Raw genomic sequence first — 27,522 nt, forward strand, 5'->3', positions numbered from 1 at the left:
AGGAGAGCTTTAGATTTTTAAATCTCATTAAGTGGATATCTGGACAATGACTGATTAGAAAATTATGTTAATAGAAGAAAGCTTTAATTTGCTTTATACCACGGGATTAAACCGTGAAACATTTGAAAAGGAACAAAGGTATCAAGTACATCAGAGGAAGTTTGTCTTTTTTTTTCTCGGTTCTTTGCAACAAGCTATAATTTTCCCTGAGGAGTGCGAAGATGTATATTGAATTAGAAATCGCACTTTTCCCCGATTTTTTTAAAGTGCACATCATCTAATTGATTGATAAAAAAAAATGAAAAAAAAACATAAGTACTGGAATCAAAGATAAAAAGACAATACCTCAAGCCATAACAGAGAATATTCTTTGATACGAAGTAAAAGTTATGTTAGAAAGCAATTATACTGATCTAAGTTTATGATTTTTCAACGAATGAAAATTTTTTTACAAATTTTCTGTGTGTTTGTGGCGCGCTCTCAAGGTCGGTAAGTCTGCCAGTGTCGGTAATGTCTATTTCCATCTGAAAAACCGCCTCAAGGACATGTTTTAGGTGAATGAACAAACTTTAAAAAAAAAAATACTTTAGAACGAATTATTGAACTGGAAAATCAGTGAATTTATACAATTTTTATATTGAAATAAAAATTTGTTTACTTAAGTTTTAAGAAAAATCGTTTAAAAAAAGGAAAAAAAAACAACATGAAATTAAGAATTGTACAAAAGAAGATTTCCATTTTCTGGTCGAAAGATTTTTTTAATCACCTGAAGTTTTTGACTCATAGTAATTCTTCGGTCTTTTAAAATAAGAGTTTGATCCCAAAATCTATGTAAGCGTCTGTATATAATTAGAGCTCGCAGGAACCAGGCCTTGCAGTAGTCACGATTGGCGGGCTTTGTGCAGATGTCACACGAGTTGGAAAGAGAAGGTCGCTGTGAAACCCGATCACCGAGACAGAAATGCGTCACCACGAAATCTAGGTCGAGGTTAGTGTGTTTATAGATCAATTTCTGAATGAAGAACGTCATATTATTTTAAATATTGTTTGCTGCATGGAGTACAACAGCTTGAATTGTATGTGTATGAATAAAATAAAAATCTAAAAAAGATGAATTTTAAATCAATCTTTCATCCAAGGTTTTGCTATATAGTAAATAGATTACAAAAATCACGCCTGGCTTTTCTGATCTGAAGGTTGAAAAAAATGTTTGCATGTTACCATAGTTTCATTGTTTTTTCGTTACCAATTTTTGCGTAAACAACCTCTCTGGGTCTACAACCACTTCACCAAATTTAATTATAATTGGCACTTTAAGAGATTAAAACAACTGGGAAAAGGTATCTTTTTTTAGGTACGTCGCAATGAAAAAATTATTTCTTGTTCTACAGTTTGTTCTTTGATTTTATAATTACGTAGAAATAAAAAAAAAAATCCTGATTTCTTTAATTTATTGATGCTACTATAGTATGTTTATTGATGTAAAAATCAAAGTTATCAAGACACCGTGCATACCATAGTTAGAGAAAAAAGATGGAAAACGAAAAACCTTAGCATTATGGAGAGAAAGTATACGTAGTAGCAAAAAAGTTATAAATATTTTGAAATTTATTAGTAATATCGGTAAGCAAATCCAATCACACTTTTTCTCTTGATCTTGTTTATAAAAAATGGGTTATCAAAACTAAATTACTTCTACAACTCGTATACATGTAAATCTGTAAATTTAATTTAACACAATAATGTAAAGACGTTTGCGCGGTAGGATAATTTGTTTGCACCACCTTGGTGTGTTATAGGACCGACGACATCCAAAAAAACTTATAAGTAAGCATTCAATGCTTATATTTATATTCATATTGGTGTTGATTTGTATGAAGTATTTGTGTATCGTCGCTTTAAAGCCTTTATATACGCTCTTAATTATAGTCTGTCCCTAGTTTAAAGTAGTTTTTGCTTCCACCACGTTTTGTTGATATTTCGATAATCATAAATACCTTTGTGCTCAAACTACGTTCATCCACTAATATGAAAAATGTCCAGATTATCTGTTTTGAAACGCCCCTTCTTTCGCTTCAGGTTTCAATACACATCCAAAAATAGAAAGTCTTCGGGGATTTTGCATTGCATCAGCCTTTAATAAGCCCGGATGATAACGTTGGTTATGTATTTTTTCAAAATGGGGAAAATATTGATGAAAAAAATGGACACATTACCAGAATGCTTGTCTTGAAAGACGGTAACTGGTATCATCTCAACATGATTACATTACAGAAAAGGAAGTATTGAACCGATTAAGGTGGATCAGGGACAATATCGTTATTGTTTAATATCTGTGGTTTGTAGAAAGTTTGTACATGTACCTTAATGTCAACTAATAGATGCAGTACTCTACTCTGCAGACTAAAGACAGATCCAAAGACATCACTCCAGAACAACTTAAAGGTTGTGCATGGAACTTATACTCCCACATAAAAGGTATTACTAAAAGATAAACGTTACAAATCAAACATATTCATGTAGCTATTTACCTTTTTTTAAAATATGATCATTTGATTATACTATAAATTTTTATTTACAATGATAGTAGCATTCATGTATTGACAAAGTTACCGTCCTTCAAGGCAGTACTATAGTCTGTCCCAAGATATTTTTGTCGCATACTTTCTTAAATTATTCGATATTTATAAATTCCTCTCGATTCAGACGTTGTTCGCTAAATATTATGAAAAAATCCCAAGATTTCCCTTTTGAAACGCCTCCTCTATCGTGTCAGGTTTCAATACGTGGCTTAAAATAGAAAGTCTACGGGGATTTTGCATTGCATCAGCCATAATTAAGCCCAGATTGAAAAATTGTGCGAGGTATTCCGAGTGACTTCCGAATGGAGAAAAGATGTCAACATTCCTCATTATGAATCTCCGCAGGAAACCTGTTTTCGTTCCTGTGAATTTTTACCAGGGAAAATGATAATACATTGTATATGAATGAACTTATCTTGGAAATTTCCCCTTTCATCGATTTCAATTGCACTTCTTTCACATGTATGTGTATTTTTATTAAAAATCGTCCAAATATGCAGCAAAAATATCTTGGGACAGACTATAGTGTTCATTACAGGGGAAAAGAGGTACATGTATGTAAGATTGCTAATATTTACATCAAAGAAGATTCACTACACAATGTATTAAATTGACAATTTTTTTCAGTATCAATAATACTATTTATGTTTAAGATACTAAACAAAAGATTATTAAACCTTATTGATTTGATTTTCTCATAGTTTTGTGTAAATACTGTTACTCTAAAATATTTCACTGATAATCTTGATCTTTTAAGGCGAAAAATATTTCAATTTTTTCTTGGATGTGAATAAAAGTTGTTTAAGGAAGGAGTCTTTTTATTATCAAACATACTTCTTATAATAAGAAATGCATGACATTTTGACACAGTCAAACGGATCATATTACTTAATGATTCTTTCAGTTTAATTAAATTTGACCTTTTTGTTTTTGGATAAAGGTCAGGTCAAGGTCACTACCTTTTTCCTCAACGTAAAGAGTGATAAAAATAAGTGTAGCTCTTTAAAGTTCTGTAGACATTTGTTTAAGATTTGAAGATTCAAATCTTCAATGAAATCATAGACCATGAGAGTGTCTATCAGCTTATACTACTAAATTGGAATAAATATTTATACTAAAATTGATATTGCTTAGCCCGCATTTCCTCTAATTTTCTTAAATTTTGAAGAAATTTTGATTATTTTTTTATGCTTCCAATAATAAAATATTTCTAATTTCTATGTATTATGAAGACTTTATATAAAGATATAAATTGACAGAAAAGCTAATATATTGACCGTTTCATAAGAGAGAAAAACTGATTTTAGTGATTTTTTCACAAAAATTAATGTATAGAATGGGCGCTTTAAAAAGCTTATAAAAATGTTATTTGATAGGCAAATCATATTTTAAAAACATATTCTGAAACCCAAGTATCATATTATTAGTTCACATTAGTAAAAAAAAAAATCCAACATTATTGTTATTGTTTTTAAAATGCTATAACAGACTCATTATATATATATAATCTGCAGCAATTCTGAATTGCGCAACATGTGATATTTTCCTACGCCAAAAATATAGTCCTTGTTCACTCTAAACATTGATTACATTTTTCTATGCCAAGTTGTATGATAGTAAAAAAGAAAGAAAAACATACTATTTTAATTTCCTTTCATCTTGATTTAATGAACAATTAATCAAATTTACGTTTGATAAGTCGAAAACCAGAAAAGACTCCTTCCTTAAATGTAAATGGTGTGAGTATGTCACGTTCACAGTAAAATGCAAGTTCTTCCACAGGCTATCTTTTTTTAATGTCATGTTTATCTTATAATAGTTCAAAGGTCAGTTGTTTTGTCCCTGACCAAATCTAGGATTTGGATGACGACCCAATCGCTCTCCCTGATTTGAGGATAGTGTTCTCGTAAAAGGAGGGAAGACGTACAGCGAGGTCTCATAGTTCTATGAACAACAATAGTATCAAGACTATGATCACCCAAATGACTGAAAATCAACGCTTTCACCTCTCTGTAATCTGGATCTGTAAATATGTTCGATGGTATAAATTGTCTTCCTAAATACCAGCATGTGGTATGAACGTCAATATCCAGTTCTCTGAACGCAATTATTATGTCTACTTAATTAGACATGAACTAAGTTTTACATGTACGTATATGTTGCTAAGCCATCGGGATTTTGCAAAAACAACTTTAACAGTATATATTTTGAAAAAAAAAATTATGTGAATTTTATATTTTTTTTTCATTTTGATCAAAGCTCGTTTATGAGAATGTATGACAGAAGGTTGCACGAAATCTGACTGATTACACATACTACAGCATAGGCGTCGGAACCGGGGTAGGGTGGGGGGCTAGGGGGGCCTCTTACATGTATACAATCCGTATACATTATGAAACGTAGCTGAAGATCTAGCGATCTGTACAGCTTCTGTAGTCTGCTCTGATGGACAATTCTAGTTGCTTCTCGTATGTCAACCTATAGTACATGTAGTTAATATGCAGCTGTTATTAATATATAACAATTTTCGCGTGATAAATAAATGTGAGATATCTGTCAAAATCTAATCTGAATTTTGGACTATAGTTCTATTGTAATACATGAATATTTGTCCGAAAGTTGACTGCTTGTTTCGATGTAAATCGGATGACTTTAATCTCTTGTCCACCTCAACTTTTAACTATTGGCAATTTTCTAACCCTCCAATACTACAAAACGTTTGGTATTTTTTTTTTTACCTATACTAGATTTAAATCGCAAAAAATGTTAAGTTGTTGATTTGAACTGCATACGGCAGCGATTTACTTTAAATCGTACATAAAACTACCGGAAATGTCTATTGTCAAGTTGTACATAAAATTCCTGGGGATTTTTTTAACATTTTTTTTTACGATTATTTATAAAATATTGAATCAATTGACTTGGAAATCGATGGGGTTTGTCCTTTTACCATGCCAAAGCAGTGTACAAAAGTTGATAAATATTCATGCGGGGGTTTTCTTGGAATTTTGCTAAAGAGCTGACAATGGACACACACACATACCCACATACATACATACACAAATACATACATACACACACAGGCACAGCAGTGATGCTATATCCCCCTCGCAACAAGTTGCGCGAGGGGATAATTATACTAAAGTGAATAAGCTGACATAACGTTGTTAAGAAGTTAATCGTTGATGGCTTGTAATCAACTGAAAAAAAAATGATTGACGTTTTGCACTGAGATTCCATTGTTTATAATTAAACGAATACCCTGTCTTTGATTTTCAAACGCTACCGCTAGCTGATCATGAGTTATGGCCAATGTTACTCAGGTGAGCTTTATGGCCCCTGGACCTCTTGTTAATGATGTTAAATAATATTAAAGCATGCAAAAAAGAAAGAAGAGATCAATTCAAATGCAATTTACAACTAGAAATTATCGCAATATGTCGCAATAGGGGATTCCCGTAAAATGTATATGAATATTCTTAAAACAGTAAATTGAACCTTACCTGATTTATTTAACACGAATTTCTTATTTTTCTCGATGGTACTTGATACAGCTGAAATACAACCGCCGATATCGGGATAGAAAAACCAGAGGCAGGTTAAAAATAAATGAAATGAGAAAAAAAGTAAATTTTATATGTCTTACAATTTTTTTGTCAAATACCATTACTTAACAATTCAGTATTTTTAGCAATATTGAATTACCTATTGAAGATATACTTACCTTGCATCATAAAAAGGAATGTAGTTTGAAGTTTCATTTAACATCCGTTACTTTAACTTTTCATTTGGTACCAATCTTTTGAATTTTTTTTATAATACTATACAAAATCCTTTCATAGATGTTTCAGGCATACATAAATTCGCTTTTAATTAAGAGGCAAATATATGTATATATTTACATTTTCCAGTGTGTTGTACTATAAAACCCATAATACAAATCTATCATAAAGCCCTTTGGGCTTTATTGGATTTGATCACGCCCCGACCGAAATTATCACCTCATAATACTCAAAGAATGATTCCTTATTCCTTATATGTTTCTCACATTAAAATAACTATCATTAAAAGACTTTAAAATGAGCAAATTTGCTTCAATTTCCATATGCATGCGTGCTGCTCATTCATTTTTTTTCTTCGAGTTTTATTAAAACTGTTCTTTCTTTTCGAGGTTTTAGAAATAAACTTCTTTAAAATTCGAAATATATATAGAATCAGTGATTTTTTGGACTATTTATTTATTTATTGCTGGAATAAATGAATGCTTCGATAAGATCCATTACTTTGATTTCACCCCCCCCCCCCTCCTCCATGCAAAAAATCTGAGCTATATGTAGATTTGTAAATACAACATTTATGTAGGAATAATTTTCCAGTGCAATGGAGTAGCAAATTCTGAGAATGAATGTTCTACGAACATAGGAATACATTATAATAATAATCACACATTTATCAACATCTTTCATATGCAGTAGTCAGCTTGAAGCGAAAAGATGAGTCCGCGTGCTCAGAACACGAGGAGGTTTCTGCTTTTGGCCGTGGTGGCGGCGATTGTGGGACTGGTCATTGGTCTGCTTATAGGGAGGTTTGGTATACGCTCGGACAAAGACGACTATAGGATCACGGGAATATCCGAAACATTCGTGCAAGATGCAGACCCATATATATGTATCTGCTGAGATCATGGACAATATCAACAGCGAAAACATCCGACAGTACCTCAGGTCAGTATTTGAAGCTTTAAATTATAGGAGTACGTTAATATAAGAAATACAATAAAAAAAAAAGTAAAAAGTGTACGCCGTTGAAAATTTATACACAGAATGCTGCTATCCTCGAGGACATTTTCCTTATTTTTTTAATGAATCCGTTTAACCAATCTTCATTCATGTATACAAAATTTGGTGCATTTTAATATTTTGAGATGCCCCCCCCCCCCCCCCCCCCACTAAAAACCAGACGGTATAATTTAGTATTTTTTTTACATATAAGGTAGGAAATGATTTTACTAATCATATATAGTGGCAAATAGATTGACACTGTGCTCTAAGATTCCATAGTTTGTAATGGAATGAACACTCTTTCTTTGATTCCAAACGCTACCGCTGACTAATGATGAGTTATGGCCAATGTTACTAAGGTAAGCGATATGGCCTCTGGGCCTCTTGTATAATGATGTTAATATTAGATATACATGTTAAAAAGAATCAATAGCAATGTACAACAAGAAATTACCTCAATATATCGCAAAAGGGGATTCCCGAACAAAACTAGCTAAAAATTAAAAAAAAGTTGACTGGGTTACATATAGGAATTCAAAAGGGGAAAATAAAATCTAAAGTGATAGATTGAATTTGGAAAATAATAGGGAATTTTTCATAACGAATTGCACTCTGAAATCCAGGTCATATATCAGAAATTTCGCCTCATTTACGAACTACGAATATATTATAATCATTTCTCACACATTTATCAACATCTGTCATAAGCAGTAGTCAGCTTGAAGCGAAAAGATGAGTCCGCGTTCTCAAAACAGGAGAAAGTTTCTGCTGTTGGCCGTGGTGGCGGCGATTGTGGGACTGGTCATTGGTCTGCTTATAGGGAGGTTTGGTATACGCTCGGACAACGACGATTATAAGATCACGGGAATATCCGAAACATTCGTGCAAGATGCAGACCCATATATATCTGCTGAGATCATGGACAATATCAACAGCGAAAACATCCGACAGTACCTCAGGTCAGTGCTGAATGTTAAGTTATTTTACAGCAACTGTAAACAGTTACTGTTGGAGTGTTATATTTTGCTCTGAGTTATTCACAAATTCTGTCATATAAGATTTATTCATGCATGTACAAAAAACCCTGCTAATTACGCTTTATACACAGTACGATCATGCATAATAAAGAGTCTTGTTTACCACCTATAACGTCGTATTTTTTTTTAGGTCATACACTGTTTCTCACCGCTAGAAAATTGTATTGTTTTAGGATTGCTTGTACAGCGACCTTGAATTAATTAATATTGCGTCTGCGCTAAATAACAAGCATTCTCAGAATATTGCACAAGGATGTCCCCAACGGCACCCCTAGTTTAAAGGATGTTTTTTTCTGTTTGAGTTATATATTTTTTCTTTCTTTTTGTCATTTCGGTTTATTTATTCAGCGTAGCATCCCCCCCCCCCCCCCACACACCCACCCCCCCCCCACCCCCGCTTTTTAAAAAAAAATGGTTTGAGGTGTCACGGATTTCCACGCTGTGTTGGAAGGAAAGGTATATTTGTCCTGGCTTGACCCATGTCAACCTTGATGAAATTCAAAATATAAATTGATAATTTTCTCCCGATCATTTTTCCCCAATTTCTAAACAGGGAGTTGACCGAACACCCCCATCTTGCCGGGACAGATGCAGACTACAAACAAGCCAAAGATCTTCAGGAGTTCTGGAGATCGGTGGGTCTGGATGAAACCTTCATCACGCCGTATGATGTACTGTTGTCTTACCCCGAAACCAAAGATGAAAGCAAGATGAATCGAATCTTTGTCTACGATTCTGCTGGCCAAGTGGTATGGAAGTCCGCGCTGTACGAACCGATCTTGGACCCCAGTGAGAACAAATCGAACGTGGTGCCGCCGTTCAATGCTTATTCTGCATCGGGGGATGTTAGCTCTGTAAGGATGGATACTATTTTTTTTTATCCAAATAATTATTTTTAAAACTTTTATTTTTCCTAATTCAATATGGCTTGAAGAAGGGAAAAATATTTATATGACCATATTGATAAAGTATTATTTATGTACCCAAAAAACCCCATGGTCCCATAAGTTGAGCAAGTGTAAAAAATCACATTCATCTTTATAATTATATCCAAGACTAACCCTTGTTGGAAAAATATTTTCCTTTTGCTAAATAGAACTAGCAAAGTTGGTCATTTTGATAACAAATGCTATAACACGAGTAAAGGATGTGTTATTGAATAATGAACGTGTAATTTGTGTTTCAAATATTAACACTCATGACTCGTTTCAATTATTAGGCTGGTGGCTTGGTCATGTAGCATGTAGGTTTTATGAACTCAACAACATCAATGCACATTTTATAATAATATCGTCAAATCGCCTCACAATAAAAGTTTTCTTTATTATTATTTTTTTATGAATTAACTCTACAGACAGACTTGGTGTATGTTAATTACGGACGTGTTGAAGACTTCAGATGGCTGGCTCAGAACACAGACATTAACATCACTGGCAAAATCGTTCTGGCTCGTTACGGCAAGAACTTTAGGGGCGACAAGGTGAGTGCTGGGGATAGTTGTGCTTTATTAACAACAGAGATCGTACAAGCACATTGCAAGGGTAATTGGTAACATGTGAGATTACCGCTGTTGCACTTCTGCATTCGCAGTAAAGAATACTATAACAGTTTACCCACCACAGAAATTATAACTTGAGGTCATATTCTCTTGATTCTGTGTTCTTGACTCTAATTTCATAATCAAAGTACTGAAAGCCGGGCTCTTTTGGTGTGTCTTTATGCATATTGTGTTGTAAAGACTGAAAATCTCAATCTCGCTCTCTCTCTCTCTCTCTCTCTCTCTCTCTCTCTCTCTCTCTCTCTCATGCTTTTAATGTCGGCAAAGCATCAGAGAGCGACCAAATTTTGTGAGCGGCTATAAACAAAAAATATGTCCGTCTAGTAGAAGTTAAACAGTTTAACAGTTGCTGCCTTGAATTTTGCAACAAGCATTATATATTCAATCCCCGTTTCTTCATCGCGCAAACTAAAAAAGAAAGACAATTCATTCGAAATTTAAAAAAAAGAAACAAAATGCCAACACTTTTGACAAAACGTGGCTCTTTGTGTAACTATTTGGTATAGCGGAAGCTTTACCTTGACGCTGTTTGGTTTTTTGTTTATTTGTGCTATTTATAGTAACATTGGCGATTTGCCTGCCTATAGCCAGGACTCTGCTTTCAGCAGAGCCCTGCTAAAAATGAGACTTGCAATGAAAATTTGAGTTTGAACATTCCATGAGATTTCAATGTCAAGTATAGTTAGGCAAAATGTTTCAAAAGGGAATGATAACAAATATGGTCAGGTTTTTTTTTAAAATTTTATATCTTTACAATGATCTGAGCTTTGATTATATATCAAAGAATTGTGAGCATGCACTATATTATACCCCTGCTAATGTTAATGTCATTTAAATTAAGTTTCAGTTTCGCAGTAAAAATCGTGCCTCGTTTTCATAGACTATTTCTCAAAATCTAGGTACTTGTAGTCAAATAGAAAATCTAAACGTTTACTGATTTTAAACTTCATCTTCATTAATTGGTGGATAAAATGAGTTCTAGAAATAAATGTGTCAAAAGAAAATATAGTTTCTTTCTGCTTTTGCAACAATTAACATGCTTAGTAGCGACCCCCAAAGGATTAATTTTCGATTCGCGTCTGACATAGTAAAAGCATCATTAGTGAAACAGACTATACTACTTTATGCAGAATATTCCTTGAAAATGGCTCAATATGCTAAGTTTAAATACAAAACAGACACCCATTCATTTTTAAAAAGCATGGTATTGCACATCAAAAGCATCAAACATGGTTATGATTTTATTAAGCAACCCAATGTTGATATTTTCAACGACGTGTAGAGTGATTGAACACGAACGATAACTTTGTTCTGAATACCATCGTTTTGTTTCAAAAACATTTATCTTAATAGATTTTCATGTTTAAACATAAATTAAAGTAGGATATGATTTTAAAAAGGTTCTAGAACGCAGTTCACTTTTGAAATTTTCATTATATATTTATATTTATATTTTAACACCAAGTTCATATTTCACCTAGAAGATGCATTTTCTGACGTTTTTCCCTTCAAATTAACATTAATGAGCATTGTTCATAAAAATCACGAATAATGTATAATACTCAGCATCCAGAATTCTACAGACCTTCCACCATGTTAACTTAATAGCTAAATTGCAAAACCACTTGAACTAAATAGTTTTCATGCACACAATTGTAAATAAAAGGGCGCCAGCCTGTTTGATTGAATATTTAGAATAATTATTAGATAGAATATCGAACAATTTCTCTTCAGACCATATTGTTCACAATGGTTATCTAATGAATTTCTAGCTGTTTATAGAAATTTTAATATAAGTACGATCGAGTCTTTACAATTAAAATTAAGGCAGAGAGTTCACAATTTATATACAAAACTTGATACAGACGTTACAAGATATATGTTTTTATGTGACCCAATATTTGTTTTTCGAGAACAAACATAAATTTGTGCTTGTGAGTCTGTATTTGATGATTTTGATTTAACTTTACAACAAGGCATACCAAGCAGAAATTCTTGGTGCAAAAGGAATTATTTTGTATTCCGATCCCGAGGATTATGCAAACAATGGCGAAGCGACGCAAGTTTACCCACATGGTTGGTTTCTTCCTGAGTCCGGAACGCAGAGGGGCACCATATTTCGTGGATATATAGGGGACCCCCTGACACCTGGCTACCCAGCTACAGGTAAAACATACATGTAGAAACATCAATGGATACAACAGTATGAGTTCAATTTTTGGAATACTTTTTAGCTCAGCTGAGCTGAAGGCTCAAGTGAGCTTTTCTGATCACATTTCGTCTCTCTGTCCGTCCGTGAACTTTTACATTCTGAACCTCTTCTCTAAAACCACCTGCCCTATTTCAATCAAATTTGGCACAAATCATCCTTATGGTAAGGCAAATATAAGTTGCAGAAATGAAAGGCTGATCTTTATTCAAAGCGGTGAGAACCTTGAAACTGTAGAAAAGGGGGTGCATTTAAAAAAATCTTCTTCTCAAGAACTACTAAGACAAATTCAACGTAATTTAGTCTAAATTATCCTATTGAAAAGGAAAATATAAATTGAAAAAATCATGGGCTAATTTTGTTTCAAAGGACTATATTCGGTATGGGTTAATTCATGCCCCCAACTTTAACCAATTTTTAAATAGTGTCGTATAAAAATCACATCTCCCTTAATCAGTGTACAGAGGATGCCAGTCTGTTTTATCTCCAATTTAGACATTATTACTCATTCGTTGTTTATCTATGACGTCACCTAAATGACCGCATTCCCGCAATTTTGCAAAAACATGAAAATATTGTCATTTTTTCATATTATATATGATATATATTTTGATATATATTTTGCATACGGAAGTATAGAGCGCAGGTCTGCTCAAGTACGATTTTAACGTATGTTTTTCTTCCTATAATTCTACACATCATACTAAAAATGGTGCTTGAGCAAGCCTGCGCTCGATGTTTCCCAGTCGAAAAACCATTGGAAAACACCCATATTTTGCTACAAAACCTGATTTTATCAAAATAAGACAATTTTCATTACGTCATTTCTACATTATGACGTCACTGTGGTGATAACTTTGTACACACTTATTTTCAATATGATTTCAACTATCTGCCATCTTATTTTTAAAGCTCTTCAAAAAACTTAAAATTTTGGGGGCAAAAAATGCATAATACCGCACATAGTCCTTTGAGTAATTTACGAATAAAGAAAGAATGGGGGTCGATCAGTATATAACTTCGGGTTCGATATTTTGTATATCGAAAACCAGTTTTTGTTGTTGGACGCATTGGCTGCGTTGACATGTTCACTTGTGACGGTGGTTTTAGCTTATTTTGATTTAAGTTTCATTTTCGTTAATTATGCCTTTTAACTTGAGGGGAACTATCGCCTGTATTTTGGAATATTTATATTACGTATCAATCAAAGTAAACTTCGGTAAATCAGACAGCTAATTGTTTACCTGCGCTAAATGAGCAAAATCCGATGCACTAACAACATAATATAAATTGCAATTCATGTGTACCATTCATTGTATTCGTAAATCGGTACGATCTCTACGTAATGGTTGAATAATGCAACATGATTTGTTAAGATCCTCAGCATTTTCAGTCTAGACGGAGATCATTTTCGCTGCTAGAAATATATCGGTATATTTATGATGAAAAATAAATTCTGCTCTTATTTTGCTTTAGTGCATTTTCCCTTGGTTTAATTGTATACAATTTTCTGACCTATCTAAGAGTCAAGATTCAGAGCTTTGTGCACAATGCTAGTATGTTTGTACAAAAGGCTGAGGCCACGCTTTAATTTGTTTATATTTTGAATGCTTATTAGGAAATACCAAGTTTAAAAATCTTAAGTTAAATCAAAATAAATTCATGTAAACAAAAACAAGACTCAAAGCACGGTCTGTATCTTCCTTATAATTCTACAATTAATCATGTCTTGCTAAAAGGATAATATGCAGTAACTGCTTTCTGGTGCCCCTTCTTATACGATGAATTATATATATAAAGTCTGCACCAATTCTGATAGTTTTTTAAACACAAGTTAATAAAAACGAAGTTTTTTAAACGGTTGCCATAGCTCTAACACATTATTATTATGAAGATAAAAGCATTATCGTTGTTCTTAAAAAATTATTGCAGCGAAAAAGCATCTTTATTTGTAGCTATTTGTTCTTTTTTAATAAATATAAAAATAATGGACGTGCCTATGTACTATAGAGCGATATGTCTGTGTATACATTGATTAGATTTACCATGAGGCAACATTATTCAGTTTTATAGTTTATTCATCAGTCAAGTGAGTAAGGTTATGAAACGCCATACGAAATGAATTCACACCAGGTAAACGACAATTATTTATAATGGAGAAGACCAATTAAATTTTTGAATGTTTTTGAATTGAGAATTGAGCGCATTGAGGTACAATTTTCTTCTTTCACATATAGGTATTTAAAAAAAATATAATACAATAACTAGTAAGTAACTGAGGGAGAAAATGGACCTATATGCTCTCATATATATTGATCGCTTTATAAAGTGGTTTGAGGGGGGACTTAAATGAAGGGAACTGGAGGTTAACCGGTAACGCCTACCAAAAAAGTTACATATTTTGCTATATCATAGAGATACCATGTCAAAGATTAAGAGTATGCAAAAAATTGTAAAATTTCGATACTCTACGGTATTTCTTTTTGGTTATTCTATCGAGGGGTCATATGACACAATGGTTTTTGAATGCCCCAAAAAAGCCATTGTTGCTCAGGTGAGCGATGAGGCCCCATGGGCGTGTTGGTTTTTTTTTACCAAATGCAAATTTTCAAAACTTGCTGGGATTCGAAATAAAAAAAATTTCACACGTCGATCGATGAATTATGAAACTTAGCTATGACAGTTGTATTGTTACCCATTGATCATTTATACAGCTTTACAATTTGAGTTGAACATTTTGTAAAAAAAAATCCAAACAAACAAACAAACAAAAAATATGAAAATTGCTTAGTTGAAATTCTGTTGAACAATTACAATGTATAACAGAATGCGGTGAACTAATGAAAAATAACTGTATTTGTTTTTAGAAACTGCATACAGACTGAAAGGAAATGGCACTAACTCTGTAGTACTGCCGAAAATTCCATGCCATCCTATCGGATATGGAGCTGCTAAAATTCTGTTGAGGTAAGCAAGCAATGCACGTGCTATTGTCACAAATGTATTGCATTGGTTTAATGATCTTTTTCACTGGTAATGTACATATATCGACCAAGCAAATCCGATCAATGACATAATTTCATTATGAAAAAACCCTAATAATTCAAGTAATAGAAAGTTCATCTATTTTAGATATTCAAGATTGATTTTCAAATTTTGGATTAAAATTATTCAAAACTTTTTTTATAATTGTTTTTTAATTATATTACAGCTATATGAGTGGTGACCAAGTTCCGGCGAGTTGGAGAGGGGGACTGAATATAACGTACAGATTCGGGGGACCGCTGAAGCAGTCTGGATGGTAGCATGACATATCTATTCTAATTTGTTTACAACGGATATATCTTGAGGAACGTTGTACAAAATGAACTTTTAAAAGTATAATTAACAAATTTTAAAAAAATACCAATTTTGTAGTTAACAGTGCGATATTTAAGTCTGCACATAAAAATGTCTGCACTTTCTCAAGTTTCCTTTCTGTAAGACTTGGGTTAGAATTATCCTGTAATTTTGATGGGACTTTCTGACTTTTTGCAACGCCATCACTATTTCACTACATCGAATTATGTCAATTTCAATATGCACACCAATTTTGTTTTCTTGCAACTAAGCTATTAATAGGATTGCCGAATTTAATTTATTTAAAATTAGCTATTAAGCTCCGTCCACATATAGACAATAAAACTAACCATCAATATCGTGTTCTTTACAGAGTACATTCTTATGAGAAGGAGGAATACTGTTTCTAGTTTTTCGAATGGGAGGGGGGGGGGGGGTAATAATGTAATCATTAATTTTTATACATGTACGAGTATTCTTAAAGGGGGTTTTTCCGGACTCCTTAAATATCATTAAATAACCCCCTGTTAAATCAAATTCGGAATAACTTGCTGCAATTTAGATATTGATACAACTAGTATGGCGCCTTAAAAAATATCAAAGATACTAGGATAAACCAATGGACATTTGCGCCGACTTATTCTCCTATCTTTTTTGGTCTTTGGCACAAACAATTTATACTTACAAATGGATATGGTTTCACTCCTTCTTTCGATAACCATTTTTCACCTGTCATTCTTTAGCTTCATAACTTACTGAGCTTAAAAGAAGAAGAAGATATAAAACAGGCATTATCTTATCGGTCAACTTCTCTAAATGTGTTTTAAGAATACTTTATCAATATTGCAACTGTTATGATGCTTATAAAACAAATCACATAAGGGGGCGGAATGGTCAACAAAACTAACCATTAGATCTACCTTAAAATTTAAGATATGAATTGTTAAGCTATAAACTACAAAATGTATTATTTAACAAAGAAAACATCCATATATTTTATCTTTTAGATATTGGCATTTTCCTATATATAGCTTTTCTTCTAAAGGAGACCAATATAGTCTTCAAATGGCCACGACCATCGAACCTTTTTTAAATATATTATTTATAATTCAACCATTTATAATGATAATAAGTAAACGCGATTGAATAAAAAAAGAAGAAGACATTTTTAGTAACTTACAAATTGTAGAAAAGTATTTTTATAGCTTGTTCGTATTGGTAATAAATTTCAGGAAAATAAGAATGAGAATCTCCACCAAAAATACCCGGAAGAAGATGCACAACGTGTTCGGAGTAATTAGGGGCAGCATTGAACCAGGTTTCCTTTTAGGAAGATATTCTATTAAAATAATACGTCTAATTGGTTCAATAGTTAATTGGTTTCTTAATTGATATAATTTTATATATACTTTTCATTTTTTACTTATTTGTGAAGGTTGTCATTAGACAGGTATGTGTTGCTTGGAAACCATTTAGACGCCTGGGTGTTCGGCGCCATTGACCCGTCTAGTGGAACAGCCGTAATGAAAGAGGTGTCCCGAGTGATGGGGAATCTTGTTCAACAAAGTAAAGGGAAATTCATTTTTATAATTATTCATATTTATAATTTTTCTGATATACCGTGTACAGTCATATTGATTAATATTTTTGTCCTGAAAATTAAGACAGAATTTGAATAATCTTTGCAGAGAAATGGCGTCCTCGAAGAACCATTATATTTTGTGGATGGGGTGCAGAAGAATTCAAACTCATAGGGTCTACAGAATGGGTTGAGGTATTCTGCTCTCTCCATTATTTAATTCATGGAATTTTATTAATTATGATACGAGATATTTGCAATGGGAATCAAATAACTGTCGAAGGTGTTCAACACTATCCATGATTGTATATTAGATACCCTTTCAGGGAATGTCAAGCAAAATTATTTTCAGGGATATATCTTAAATAATTTCAGAATTATATCTTAAATGAATTTCAAAGTTTATGATGAGTATGAGCCATAATTTTTGTAACTCAGAAAAGCGCTCTTCTATGAAAAATAGGGGGAAGATATAAATAGTTTTATATTCATGTAAATCAAATTGAGATCATTTTTAGGAGTTGGCTTTAATCAGCTCTCCAATGCAGTTACTCTAGCAAACCGGAAACAATTTTTGGAACAGTGTTTGGCCCAAATCACCGCTGACAAGATTCACTACTTGAAAATAATCGATAAATTCGATGTATTACATTCAGAAGTATTGTTTTCGAGGAACCGATTTATAAATACCTTGAAAATAGTCAGATTTTAAATGGTATGAACAGTTTTGATATTATTTGTAGTCGTTTGTATCCTTACGCCACATAAATCAATATTGCGAGGATACAATTTTCCAGAAATATTTGGATTATTGATTATTGATGCATAAAGCATCGTAAAGTTTGATGGTGTCTTTTCTATCTTTAAATGTTACACAACATAATTCATATGGGGTTTTCCGTCTAAAGCTTGGAATTATTGTCAGAAAAGCCCGATAACTCATATTTAAAAAAATGTGCGAAGAAATGCCGTAATTATTCAAATAGAGTAAAGAAACTACCTGCCATGCAAAATTACATATTATCGTTGAATTTTAAATAATAATCAATAAAATCAACTACCGACAGTACTTCAGTACTTTGATTTAAAACTATTTTTAAGGTTATATCATGAACAATTACGAAGATACTATTAATTATCCTGACCTTTAAATTGTTTTCTAATAAATCGTAATATTCTGGGATGTGATTAATTTTGTATTTTATTTTGAATAATAATATAAGACAAAATCTTTCATTACAGCAATACATTAAAAATCTTGGAAGTCGATCAGTAGCATACCTTAATTTGGATATCGCAAGTGAAGGTATGGTTTATCAAAATTTACTTTTTTTTTTATTCCTGTAAGCATTTTAGTTAATAACAGTCTATGGATTATTATCCATATATGTATATGGATAATATGCAGTTATTATTATAACTGCATATGCAAGTTATAATGCATATATACGAGGGTCAATCAAAAAATACGAAGACTTTTGTCATAGCTATGTTACTTAACGTCATATCATTACTAAATTTGGAAGACATAATTTAGCAATAGTTTCAAACAATTTGCAAGAAAAAAAGTTATAAATTCCTTTATTTGTAAGAATTATTTAGAATCTAATCCTGCAAAAATGAGGTCACGGCGCACGGTCAAAATTTGTGTTAGGTCAACAATAAACCATATAATGTCGAAAGAAATATATCTAAAAATTCGGCTTAAAACCAAATAATATTGTAACCTTAAATTACGTTTTGTCTTGGTATTCTATGTTCCAAATAATGACGGGATATTTTGTTTTGTCGAACAGATACAGTAAAACACGCTTATAACGAAGTCCCAAGGACGGCCAATTTAACTTCGTTATAAGCGTAATTCGTTATATCCGTCAAGTTTACAACATGAAATAGAGCGTTGGGGAATGGAATTCACTTCGCTGTAAGCGTCAATTCATTATAAGCGTGTTCGCTATAACCGTGTTTTACTGTATTAGTAACTAAAGACAGATAGTCCTCTTTAGAATTGACTAAAAACATCGACGTCGCCGGACGTCACGGCGCAACGAGAGGTACAAACAAAATGGATTTAACCCACGAAAAAGCCGACACAAGCTGTGAAAATGCTCAGTGGTGCAAAAAATAAGTCAACAATTATTTGCAAGTTTGTGTTTAACTATAATAAATTTTGTGGGGGTGGTGGTAATTGTATTTTGAATATAAAACAGTCCGAAAGAGAGTAAAATCTCTGTAAATATTTAGTCAAAAAATAAGTAACGTCAACCGACGTTCAGGGTTATCCTTACTGTAAACTAAGAGATACAGGGTTAGAAATTGAAAACTATGAAGAACTAACTTATGATTCTCGAACAAATGTCAGTGGCGTAGCTAGACCAGAAACGAAGTGCATGCTTAAAATGGCAGGGGGACTGGGGGCCGCCATGATTCCCCCAGTAGGTCCTGGGGGAAGCCTGTTGGGGGCGAAGGCCCCGGAAGCTCATGGATTCTGGCAATTTTTAACACTAAAAATCATCGCAGATATTGAAAGGAATGCTGACTATTTCAGCATATTTGTAGGCAGTTAAAATCGTTTCGGTATAGTTTAGGCATAAAATAAAATCACAAAACTTATTAAAAGCTAAAAGAAGAAAAAACTTTTGACGTTTGTTTTTGACACACTCAAAGCTTTTATTCTTAAGTTCATTTTCACCTAGTTTATGGTAATGAATATCTCAATAAAGCTGTGATATTCTATGGGGGAAATTTAAAATGATGTGTAACACTAAGTTCAAATGCAAAATAAATCTTTACTTTATTAGGTACATGCATTGTGTACTATTTCTTTAATATGGTACTGTAAGACCACATTGCTTGTCTATATTTAGTACTAAAGACGTCTTTGTTTAGCATTGATAAATTTGATAAATTTGTCGATGACCGGTTGACGGGTTGATGAGATAACTAAGTATGGACCTTAACACTTGAGTTCTTTTTAAAAAAAATTGTTTTCTGTATTTTTAGGTCACCTGAGTCACTCAGGTGACCTATTGCAATTGGTCTTCGTCCGTCGTCGTGCGTTAACAATTTTACATTTTTAACTTCTTGAAAACTACCATGCCAATCGTTACCAAATGGGCGGGGCCAAATATGCAAAAAAGCCAAATTTTCAAAAGTCTTCTTCTTTACTTCCACACATGTGAGGAAAACACTGAATGCTAGTTATGATGTCCATGAAGCCTTCTACCAAAATTGTGAAATTCATGGCCTCTGGTTCAGGGGTTCAGACTCTAGGGTGGGGCCAATATGGCCATATAGTTAAAATGTATTAAATCTTAGAAAATCTTCTTCTCTACTCCCATATATATTTGTTAAAAACTAAATGCACGATTATGATGTCCATGAGGCCCTCTACTAAAATTGTGAAATTCATGACACCTGGGTCATGGGTTCAGGGTCTAGGGTGGGGCCAATATGGCCATATAGTAAAAATGTATTAAATCTTAGAAAATCTTCTTCTCTACTCCCATATATATTTGTTAAAAACTAAATGCATGATTATGATGTCCATGAGGCCCTCTACCAAAATTGTGAAATTCATGACCCCTGGGTCATGGGTTCAGGTTCTAGTGTTGGACCAATATGGCCATATAGTTAAAATGTATAAAATCTTAGAAAATCTTCTTCTCTACTTTCATATATATTTGTTAAAAACTAAATGCCTGGTTATAATGTCCATGAGGCCCTCTACCAAAATTGTGAAATTCATGACCCCTGTGTGATGGGTTCAGGGTCTAGGGTGGGGCCAATATGGCCATATAGTTAAAATCTATAAAATCTTAGAAAATCTTCTTTTCTACTCCCATATATATTTGTTTAAAACTAAATGCATGATTATGATGTCCATTAAGCCCTCTATTAAAATTGCGAAATTCATGACACCTGGGTCATTGGTTCAGGCTCTAGGGTGGGGCCAATATGGCCATATAGTAAAAATGTATTAAATCTTAGAAAATCTTCTTCTCTACTTCCATATGTATTTGTTAAAAACTAAATGTCTGGTTATAATGTCCATAAAGCCCTCTACCAAAATTGTAAAATTCTTGACCCCTTTGTTAGGGATTCAGGCACTAGGGTGGGGCCAATATGGCCATATTGTAAAAATGTTTTAAATCTTAAAAAATCTTCTTCTCTACTCCCACACATGTGGGCAAAAAACTGAATAAATGGTTACGATGTCCACTAACTCCTCTACCTAAATTGTGAAATTCATGGCCTCTGGGTCTGGGGTTCAGGACATGAGGTGGGAGGGGGGCAATATGGCAATATAGTGTCAATGCATATAATGTTTAAAAATTTTCTTATCTATTCTCACATATCTGTATTAAAAATTGACTTATAATTATGTTTACCAGGAAGTCCTTTACTGAAATTTTAATTTTCGTTTCCCCTGCAGTATGGGTTTTGACTCTAGGGCAGGGCCAAAATAGATGTATAGGTGTTAATGCATATAATGTTAAAAAAATTATCTTCTTTACTCCCACGCACCTGAATTGAAAACTGAATTCATGATTTCGTAGACCAGATCTTTAAGTTTTTTTGCCAAAATTATAGGTTTCATAGTTCTTTTTGAAAGATTTCAGGCAGGAAGGTGGTCGTCATTGCAAATTTATAATTTTTCTACTCCAGAATGAAACCTAATTAATTAAATGCATATATGAGGCTCCTCGACAAGTTTGTGTATGGGTTATATGCTACTCAGGTGACCGTTGAGGCCAATTGGCCTCTTGTTTTACTTAGTTTCTTCCTTTTTTCCCCAAATGATGTGCATGCTCAGGCATATAAGCATACATGGTAGCTACGCCACTGAATGTGTGCAAATAAAATGTTAAGTGGTTCAGTGTAATTTTAAATTGTAAGGAGAAAGGTACAAGAGACTAACCGTGATATAAAGATGGGGTTTATCTATAAACTGTGCGTCTTTAATCTTGACGTCATGTTTTGAACGTTACCATGCGCCGTGGCGACAAAACATGTTGTTTTTAAAAAGGGGTAACAAAAATACCGTTTCATCGAATGGACTAAAACTTCGCAAATCAATAACATAAGTTTTCGTGCACAGATTAATCTGTTAAGTTTGGCTATCATGAAGAATATATGATATATATACACACACACGATTTTAAAGTCTGTGCGCAAAAGTGACTTCCAATCTGATCAAAATAAGATCTTTGATCCGTTCCGACAAATTCGATGTCGCGCGGAAAAATCTGATTTTAATCAGATTGAATTCACAGCTAGAAAGCTTTTAATATTTAAGATATTTTTTCTTTTATTATATTATTTGCAGTTTATGGAAAGATTAAATTACAATCATACAAACTATTAAATAAAAAGGATAAGTATGCCTGTGTCTCAAGTTGAAAACATTTACGAATTGTACAACCAATTGGTTTAAAGGTGTGCATGTGCAATTTTTCTTTTTTTTTAAACAGGAAACTATTCCATGCGCCTGAGGGCAACACCTTTAATGCGATCAGTTACATATGCTGCAGCAAAAAAGGTACCAAACCCCGAGGAGACCGATACAAGGTTTAAAACTGTCTATGACAAGTGGATGTACGCTTTTCCGAACGCTGACAAATCTCGACCAAGGTAGATTTTGTTTCAGATCATCTAAAATATATACCGTATATCCGGTAATTTTCGCGATGATAACATTTTTTGCATTTTTCCCGATCTCTTTAAATTCGCAAAATTTAATACGCAGAAATTATATCCTTTTATTATTTTCTATAAGACACTTTTTAAAATCGCAAAAAATGACTGACGCAAATTAAAAATCCTACATATTTTCCCCATTTTTTTGCAAATTTTGTGACACGCGAAAAAACCTGGATATACGGTATGTGAACATATATATCCTCCATTCTTAGGAAAATACCACAACAAAAGTATAAAAATAATTTGACTTTGACGCAGTTTTTGATAACTTAATTTGAAGTCAAACATATTTTTAGATATAGAAATGAATATCAATGTTCAAGAATTATTGTTAAGTATTTTAGATTTTTGCTCCAAATCGAAATTATGAGAAATTGAATGTTGTTTTTTGAGGGTGAACAGTTTTTATTTACAATAAATGTTTCAACGAGAAAGAATGCATTGTTAATAGGGAATGATTCTTTAATAATGTCTTTAAACGTTTTTGTTGATAATTGATATAAAAAAAAACACCTATGGGATGAAAGATTTTGCAGTGAGAAATAAGTATATACTGCGAATTACAGAATTCGGTAAAGTTTTTAATAGCTTCCTAGATTCAGTAAAAATAAATTTAAGTTAGCATTTTTTGTGTCTTCAGAAATGTCTTTTGAATAACAGTTATGAAATATTTTTTTAAGTTAATCTGGGACCTTGCTGACCAAATATTGAATACTCTTATGAGCAATCTAGCAAAATACTGAAAATATTACCGGTATTTTGTAATTCGCTGTAATCTTCAAGAGCGATTATAATTATTTTGTCTAACGATGAAATATAAAAAACCGACTGTCATTAAGAGGGATGAATGGTTGTAGCCATTTAAGGGTATATATACCTCCTTTAGACAGAGAGCTTTGCATAAAGCAATAGGAAAATGTGTTCAAATTTGAAAGCTAAAATATTTGGATATTTCGTTTCGGAATAATACCTTGGGGCAGCACAAAAAGTCATATTTGAAGTTTAAGGTGTATCTGATGTTATATTTGTTGACCAGCCTCCTAAACCTTTCAACAGATATTGGTGTGTCTTGTGATTTAAGAAGAGAAAAAAAATTCAATTTTAAACCACGTGATACTAGTATGAAAGAATTTTTCTTATTTTTCAATGGCATTAGAGATTTCCGTTTGGGCCTTTTAAGTGACTATGCCTCCTTTATTCAGCGAGCAGGTATACCCGTTGCCGACTTCCGGTACACTTATAACAGGGTAAGATGATAAAAGTATATGTACATGTTATCTACCTAAAGTCTCATGACTGAAATTGATTGTGCTCATTTAAAATTTGAATGCTATAAACATGTTTGAAAGTTTCAGAAAATGCACATTTCTTTTCAGAATGAATTAAAGCTTCCATCTTACCCACTCTATCATTCCAAGTACGAAACTTTTAAAGCTGTGGACGAGTTTATGGACAGGGGATTCAAGGTGTCTTTATAGTTTATTTTTGTGAATACGTTGTAAAATGTCCCACTCACACTACACCACTTACTCAACAATTGACTTCTTAGTAAATGTATATATATCAGATTGTATTGTTTGGTAAACTTTATAGTGTCATCGCGCATCGGGACAGGTTTGGGCGGAAGTGGCAAGAAATTTAGCAGACTCTCTGATAATTCCTTTCCAAGTCGAGGATTATGCCAAAACACTTAAAGATGGCGTGGATAACCTTGAAAACGAGTTTGGATTATTGATGAAGAAAAATGGCATTGAATTGGGTAATTTTATAGTTTAATCAAAGTACTGAAAGTACTGAAAAGCGCTAACCTAGCTTGGTTCTAAGAAAATTTACTGTGTGCAAGCGTAGGCGGAAGGCCTTATTGAAGTTTTGGTTTATGTTTAATGAATATCAATTTAAAGTATCGAAGGCCAGATTTCTTTAAATATATGTTACTTTCTGAAGATGATGTGTTCGATGTATTCTTTCGCAGTAATATAACAAACTACGAATTCGCAAAAAGATATGTTAAAATCACAAATTATACCTTTTGAACAGTAATTTATCACAGTTTTTGACATTTTCTTGCAAAGAATCGATTTTATTTTTCTATAGTTTAGCTTCTGAATACGCACGATATTTTTTCATCACTGCGTAGCATCCCGTGCTGATGTACGTAAGCCCCGCAAACCAATCGTATCTACTCGGCCATTTCCGTCACCCAGATAACTGGTTCCCTATACCTCTTACCAGTTTAAATGATGTATATTTCTGCTCATAGAGGGCAGTTATTCCTTGCACCGGAAATAGAAGTCTAACGACAATAAAGCGCTGAGCTATGCTTAGCGCTTTAAAAATCAAATTTGACTTAAAGTTTGTTCGCGATTAGTTCAGAATAAGGACGCCGTTGCTCTTTTGGATAATTACTCAAATGAGTCTTCTTGACTTAGCTATAGGTTAAGAAAATCTACTTTTTAAGTGGAAATAAATATTTAAAAGTATTGATTTTCTTTTATGTGGATTCTAACAAATGCCACGCAATATCAATTTTTCGACGAGGGTTAGCAAAAGCTTGCATGTATTTTGAATATCAATCATTCTGATTTGTCTGATATCGATAATATCCCGATCATTTTTTATTGTCCATATAAAAAGTGATTCTTTGAATTCATCACATGGATAGAAAAACGGTTCTTTGCTCAACGTTATTGTAGAAATTAATGATTTTTATTTCAAAGGCCTAAATGTGACATAATTGATTGCTCAAGTTTTGAATCAGACGTTAATAAACTTTAATTTGTTACTCCACAGAACTGCTGTATAAAGCCATAAGCGTCTTTGCCGCAGATGCTGCTGACTTTCAGGAAAGAGCAAAACACGTAGATAAAAAGAAGTATGGAAAATGCATTCATTAATTGTTTTAGGTTATTAAAGATTAATAAGAATGAAAAAGAATAATCATTTATTTATTGCAATGAAAATAATCCTCATTCATCTTTATTAATTCTAGTCCATTCGCCATTAGAAGCCTTAATGACCAACTTACGTTAATGGAGCGGGCGTTCATTGATCCCGAAGGTCTACCGGGCCGACCTTTAGCTAGGTTTGCACTTTTTATAACCCGCTCAAGGCCCACAATGTTCTTAAAAACTTTGTTATAAAGACATGCACATAGTCTTATTTGTTAATTATTCATGGAAATTACACAGGACTGGATGACCATTTTTTGACGATTTCAATGTCCATGAGATGAAGAACACCTTAAGGAGATATAGAAATATTTAAAATTTTAAATTAAACATATTTGAATTTTTCTTCACTAGATGATAATTATGGCTAAAGAAATCACCAACATATTAAGGTAGATACCAGTATAATGGGGATTTTCGACACCCCACCCCTCGTCCACCTGAAAAAGAGAGAATATAGGCAACTAAACAATCTCACCATGTAGGTGCCTTGATAATGATTTTAGTGTTTTCTTCCAGAAACATCGTATTCGCAGATAGCAGCACAAATGCATACGCCGATGCCATCTTCCCGGGTCTTATAGATGGAATGTTTGAAATCGAAGGGAGTGCGGATGAAGAGAGACGATGGGAGATTGTAAAGAAACATTTCAGTGTGGTTATACACACTATAGACTCTGCAGCCTCCACGCTGCGGGATGTATCAGCTTTTATGCCCTTGTGAAATATGAAAATAGCATGTATTTAATGAAATTTTAACGCTTATATATTTTCCTGCGATATATATTTTTGTGATTTCAATAAAATAAAACACACAGAAATTATGGGTTTTTTTTTCCTTTGTCATGTAGGTGTAATCAAAGAGAATTAACACAATTGCACGAACGTTAAAAAATTGCCCCCCCCCCCCCCCAAAAAAAAAGCTCCAACAAATTAGCAAAATTTGAAAAAAGCGTTGCACCAATATCTTACTTATACAAACAATGATTAAATCGATACAATATCAATGCGAGTATTGTTAAGCTTAAAGTTCAAACAAATCTTTATTAATAATAATCTTATACTTTAAAAGTAACAACATTTTGAAACTCGATCCCGATTGTGGATCATGATTTGCCACAAAATGATTAATAAATGATAAATTCTGTTCTAATAGTCATGATAAGGGAAGAAAATTTCCTGTTAATAAATAATATACTATTAAATAAATTTCTCATTATGTAATAAAAACGACAACCCAAAAATCTATTCCATATCTTGTCATAATATTCTATTTCATTGAATACGATTTTATATTTAAAAAAGATAGGTAAGCAATTAAACAAATTATATTTTCAAATTAGAGAAAGCTTGAATTGAAATGTAAAAGTTTTTAAGTGAATTGTCGTGTGTTATATGCACTAGTACTAGTGGGTTTTTTTTCACCCTTCTTGAACTCATTCTTTCTTTGTTTTTTAATTATTCCCGTTTATGTTATCAATAGCCTTTTATAAATACTGCTTTGGAGATTACACAGTAGTTCATACAAAATCTTACCTTGATTAGAATAAAAATTCTGAAGAATTTCAAATATCCAAAACTGATTTTTTTTTTGGGGGGGGGGGGGGCAATCAATTGTCTTCTTCTGTTGTGTCTTTAAATCATTCAAATACTATTCAATGGGTCCTTAAATTTACAGGATTATATCATTAAACCCTTTTGTTATTTAGTGACAGGAGTTTATTAAAAGCTAATTAATAGCTATGTGAGACTGAATGAATTATGAACAGTATCAATAAGATCATGA

General features: G+C 32.9%; 1 protein-coding gene across 1 annotated transcript; it reads left to right on the forward strand.

Moving 5' to 3' along the window:
* The first annotated feature begins 7,291 nt into the window (after positions 1-7,291).
* Positions 7,292-26,561, forward strand: LOC128177797 (N-acetylated-alpha-linked acidic dipeptidase 2-like). Its single transcript, XM_052844665.1, has 18 exons — positions 7,292-7,306; positions 8,075-8,322; positions 8,954-9,254; positions 9,755-9,880; positions 11,935-12,124; positions 15,035-15,134; positions 15,379-15,468; positions 16,739-16,824; positions 16,953-17,072; positions 17,195-17,280; positions 18,328-18,391; positions 22,560-22,719; positions 23,945-24,035; positions 24,165-24,254; positions 24,382-24,547; positions 25,579-25,660; positions 25,778-25,870; positions 26,256-26,561. Exons 2-18 carry the CDS (start codon positions 8,096-8,098, stop codon positions 26,458-26,460), a joined length of 2,277 nt encoding a protein of 758 aa, XP_052700625.1. The 5' UTR covers positions 7,292-7,306; positions 8,075-8,095; the 3' UTR covers positions 26,461-26,561.
* The last annotated feature ends 961 nt before the right edge of the window (positions 26,562-27,522 follow it).

This window comes from Crassostrea angulata, chromosome 3 (assembly GCF_025612915.1).
Source record: "Crassostrea angulata isolate pt1a10 chromosome 3, ASM2561291v2, whole genome shotgun sequence".
Classification (NCBI taxonomy): Eukaryota; Metazoa; Mollusca; class Bivalvia; order Ostreida; family Ostreidae; genus Magallana; species Magallana angulata.

Bases quoted from the DNA above. Each gene is read 5' to 3' on its own strand.
- LOC128177797 (XM_052844665.1), top strand. From the start codon at position 8,096: ATGAGTCCGCGTTCTCAAAACAGGAGAAAGTTTCTGCTGTTGGCCGTG. The intron at 15,135-15,378 runs GTAAGCAAGCAA...ATTATATTACAG, and splicing joins GCTGCTAAAATTCTGTTGAG to CTATATGAGTGGTGACCAAG. The intron at 24,036-24,164 runs GTAAGATGATAA...ATTTCTTTTCAG, and splicing joins TCCGGTACACTTATAACAGG to AATGAATTAAAGCTTCCATC.